Source organism: Durio zibethinus, chromosome 25 (genome assembly GCF_047325235.1).
Source record: "Durio zibethinus cultivar Kanyao isolate XHJ-2024 chromosome 25, ASM4732523v1, whole genome shotgun sequence".
In the NCBI taxonomy this organism is placed as follows: domain Eukaryota; kingdom Viridiplantae; phylum Streptophyta; class Magnoliopsida; order Malvales; family Malvaceae; genus Durio; species Durio zibethinus.
The window spans coordinates 17,271,251-17,275,636 of record NC_143186.1 but is presented as its reverse complement, the minus strand read 5'-3'; the positions used below and the strand labels follow the sequence as shown (position 1 = coordinate 17,275,636).

Sequence of the window (4,386 nt, the reverse complement as noted above, 5' to 3'; positions counted from 1 at the left end):
TCAGAAATTATAAACCTAATCTGGGCTGCATCAGTTTAAAAGTCTGAACCAGATTAGGCTATAGGAAAAAGTTTTGAATGTTATGTCTAATTAACAATTACATTGAGGGGAAAGATGACTCATCATGCATTATTATTGTCATTATTATTACTTAAGCTGAGAAAATGAGATGGCTCTTGATCTTGCACAAATGCAGCACAAAACAAGTATGGTTAACAACTTACAAATGACGAGATCAATTATATGAAGCTTCAGTTTTTTCTTTCAATCTACCAATCCATGAAATAAACAGAAACGCTAAAATTTATACTTGAATATTCTCAACGGTAGGAATTTGCACAAAAATAAACAGTTGCTGCGAAGCTACAAGTGGGACTGAAATCATTACTGATACTTTGGAGCATAACAGATCTAATGAACCATACAACCCTCTATCGAGCCTCTAACACAGATATACTTATTTCGTTTCTCGAAGATGATCCATCATTACCGGATGAAGTATCTGCTTCAAGGGGTTTCTTGTAAAACAAAAAACCAGGCTGTTTAGGCTGAGGCAATTCATTTTCACTTCCCAACATCAGAACCACAGATGACATGGTTGGTCTCCCCTCAGGATGCTGCTGTACACATAAAAGGCTAATATGGATGCACCGTAATACCTCAGATAGATTGCCAGTCTCTACTAAGAAATCATCAGCAAGATCCAAAGGCCTGCCTTCTTTCCATAATCTCCATGCCTGCAGCAAAATGAACCCATTAAGCATTTAGTGTAAGTAACAAAATGTGATGACGACAATATCTGCAGAAGCTTACATGTTCAATAAGGTTGCCGCTGTGATTTGGATCGTAAAACCCTCTATTCTTTCTTCCACTTATTATCTCCAATAATAATATACCAAAGCTGAAAACATCTGATTTTACGGAAAACAGCCCATCGATAGCATATTCTGGTGCCATATAACCACTGCAGAACATTGTCAGAGAAAATATGCATTTTTATGGGGATTTATGGATCAAATTATGTTGCATAAAAGTACACTTACTAAGTTCCAACCACTCTATTTGTATTGGCTTCAGTCTGATCTCCTCCAAAAGTTCTTGCCATTCCAAAATCTGAAATTTTTGGGTTCATCTCACTATCAAGCAGAACATTACTGGCTTTTAGATCTCTATGAATAATCCTCAATCTGGAATCTTGATGAAGGTATAGCAGTCCCCTAGCAATCCCACAGATGATTTGGAAACGCCGGCACCAATTTAGTGCTTTGCTTCTTGTTTGATCTAGCAAATATGCATTCATGTTAATCTTACATCTTTTTTTGGAAAATATAAATTTGAGAGGTTTCTAATCATTTCAGACCAAAAATGAATGAATCAAGGCTTCTGTTAGGCATGTATTCATAAACCAGCATTCTCTCATCTCCTTGAATGCAGCATCCAAGAAGCCTTACAAGATTCCGATGCTGAAGTTTAGCAATCAACTTTACTTCATTCTTAAATTCGTTCAATCCTTGTCCAGAACTCTTTGAAAGTCTCTTCACAGCAATTTCTTGTCCATTTGCTAGTATCCCCTGGAAAATTGAAACATTTGTAGTGAGCTCTTATAATAAAGATGAATTCTCTGTACGTAAGATCACTTTACTAATCTACAGCAACTTTTACCTTATAAACGGGTCCAAAACCCCCTTCACCTAGCTTGTTATTAAAAGAAAAAGCTTCAGTAGCTTGAGCTACCATTGCTAACTCGAATACTGCAAGATCCATATCTTCATTCTGGTCTTGGTTCTCTTTATCATTTACATTCCTGTCTTCTGGTTCATCTGAAAACAGTATAAAGTATAGACTAGCAATTCCCATGAATTTGCTTTCCCTGTTATCTATATTGATTGATTTAGATAGAAGAATGAAAGCTTATACTATATATGTTTCTTGATGAACACTAAAACTGAAAATCTCCAAGCCAGGAGCAAAATGATTTTGGTGTTTGCAGCAAAGAACAAAATGAGTACATTTATGGGGACCATAATTAGTGTTACCTTTTAACTTTTTCCTGCGTTTGCAAACGTAACAAACAACTACACAAAGCCCCAAAAGCATAGCAATTACTGTTGCAATAGTAACAGCAAGCATCACCTTAGGCTTTTTACTGAGTTCTGCATGATCAATTTTGATGGAGTACAAATATAATCAAACAAAAGCCAAAAGACAATATAACAACCTGTAACAAGAATATGTTTTAGTTTTGTATTTTGTACTGTCAGCAACTAGAGTGTAAGACTTAGTTCAATATATAACCTCAATAACATATCCAAATACTTCATATGAAGTACTTTAAATGAGAAATGGAGATGACACAAAAGCAGAAGTAAACGAGTACCTGCTTCTGAAGCAGACACTCTGATGTAAAGATCCTGACCATCTGATTGAAATTGTTTGATATCAATTAGATCACCAAACCACATAGCGCAGCCGCTACCTCCATTTCTAACATCTAAATTGGTGTATGCCATACAAGAACAGTTCTGCAAGCACCTAGCCCTACATTCCTTGAGATTCATAATTTTGTTCACCCAAGAATTTGTGGTGTCTGGAGTTTTCACCTGCGCAATTGTAATAAATCCATCTCCACTCTGGCAGTTTAATGGCTTATTGTGTACACACCCTTCAGACCAGTCCGATGAGTTCCATCTTTCCAGAGATTTAGGCCTGAATTTTTTCAAACATTGACAAGATGGAAGCTTATTGTTATCACAATTCCCATTTGGACCGCATAGTCCACATCTGTCACAGTAGTCACTTGGCATGATTGAAAACAACTTCCAAGTTTGAGTTTCTGGGTTCCATGTGTACCGTTGTCTTACACTTTCAGTTTGGTTGAGAACAAACCTCGACATCACGGATTTATTCTTGAGGAAATATATATAGTACACCTCTGTCTCATTCCAGACAAAGTCATAATCAAAGATTGGATTAGATCTTAAATTTGGCGTACCACTAAATCCATCACCATTCCATAAGCCGCTGCGATAGTACTTTACTGAGCCTTTCCTTAGCACCATCTCTGGAGTTCCTTCGAGCTCTACCCCGTAAGTAAGGTCACCAGGAGATGGATCATCTGAGTTCTTCCATGCTGCCAGTCTTCGATGGAAACCAGTTCTCAGGTCAAAACCAATTTTCATCCCCGGTAACATTGTATCAGTTGGATAATCAAAGCTTTGCCACAAGTAATTCTCTGAATTACTATCTTTTCCATCTTTGACAACAAGATTACCGGAATCCAGAAGCTGCAATATTGGATTCTGAACCACTTCTGTAGAATTATTTGACCAAACAGTTGTGTTGTTCTGACCCTGAAGCACAATTTTGCCAGTACTTTCTATCTTCAACAAGCCAGAGGAATCGTATATTGGGTTTATCCTGTTTGCAACCCAGACAACAGTTTGCATCGGTATGTTCTTGTACCAAATTCCCAAGAACCGATTCTTAGAACTCCCTGGAGTGAAGAAACCCAACTCAAAGCTTCCATCATTGGAGACCAAGGTCATTCCATCAGTGAGTGACTGGGATGGAGAAATGGTGTCAAGTGCTGTGGAAGATTTTGAGAAGATGATGAGTAAACAAGCACTGAAAGAAAGGAGATCCATGGCCATGGATGTCTAGTCTGACAGCTCTTTTCTTGGGAAGCAAGTATAGATTTTAGTTGATAGAACATTCCGTAACAAGCATTGTCTTTAAACACAAGACTGTTGACTTTAATGAACACCGTAGCAAAAACTTCGAAGTCTTCTTTGATAGTGACAGAGACTACTAGTATTTTATCTCCAACTGAACTTGAAGATGCTTTTCATTTTTCAGTTCAGAGTTTCAGACTTTCGAGAAACATGCCTAGCTCATCTCCAGGAACTGACATCAGTTGCAGTTATCCTTGCAATCTATATATTGAGATGAGGTTATTACAATACTTACCCCTATTAAGGCGGTTCGGTTTGGTTTGATGATTTATAAAAGGTTAAAAAGATAACAAAAAGTCTTTGAATTATAATTAAAAAATTATTTAAGTTTTTATTTTTATTATAATTAATAATTTTTTTAAATATTTATTTATATTTAATTAAATTTTCATTTAGATAAAAAGATTAATGCATTTAAATTTTTTACAAGTTATAATAAAATTTTATATGATATCGATAAAATAAATTAAATTTATCGGGTGATATTATTAATATAAATAAAAATAAAATAAAATTTTTTTAATTTTTTAATTTTTTAAAAATTTTAATTGATTGAAATTTATCACATGATTAAATTTTATTTAATTAAAAATTCAATTAAACAAAAAATATTTATTATAATTCAATTAAATAATTATTAAATTATAATTCAAAA

At 34.9% G+C, this 4,386-nt stretch overlaps 1 protein-coding gene across 1 annotated transcript; it reads right to left on the bottom strand.

The window, feature by feature from the left end:
- Positions 1 to 293: 293 nt before the first annotated feature.
- Positions 294 to 3,832, bottom strand: LOC111275761 (G-type lectin S-receptor-like serine/threonine-protein kinase At4g27290). The gene is made up of 7 exons (XM_022861273.2): positions 2,378 to 3,832; positions 2,037 to 2,153; positions 1,663 to 1,820; positions 1,361 to 1,571; positions 1,044 to 1,281; positions 814 to 964; positions 294 to 737 (listed from the first exon to the last, which is right to left on the bottom strand). Exons 1-7 carry the CDS (start codon positions 3,648 to 3,650, stop codon positions 432 to 434), a joined length of 2,454 nt encoding a protein of 817 aa, XP_022717008.1. The 5' UTR covers positions 3,651 to 3,832; the 3' UTR covers positions 294 to 431.
- Between the last annotated feature and the right edge of the window lie 554 nt (positions 3,833 to 4,386).

Bases quoted from the DNA above. Each gene is read 5' to 3' on its own strand.
- LOC111275761 (XM_022861273.2), bottom strand. From the start codon at position 3,650: ATGGCCATGGATCTCCTTTCTTTCAGTGCTTGTTTACTCATCATCTTC. The intron at 2,154-2,377 runs GTACTCGTTTAC...TTGATCATGCAG, and splicing joins AGTGTCTGCTTCAGAAGCAG to AACTCAGTAAAAAGCCTAAG. The intron at 965-1,043 runs GTAAGTGTACTT...AATGTTCTGCAG, and splicing joins AATAGAGTGGTTGGAACTTA to TGGTTATATGGCACCAGAAT.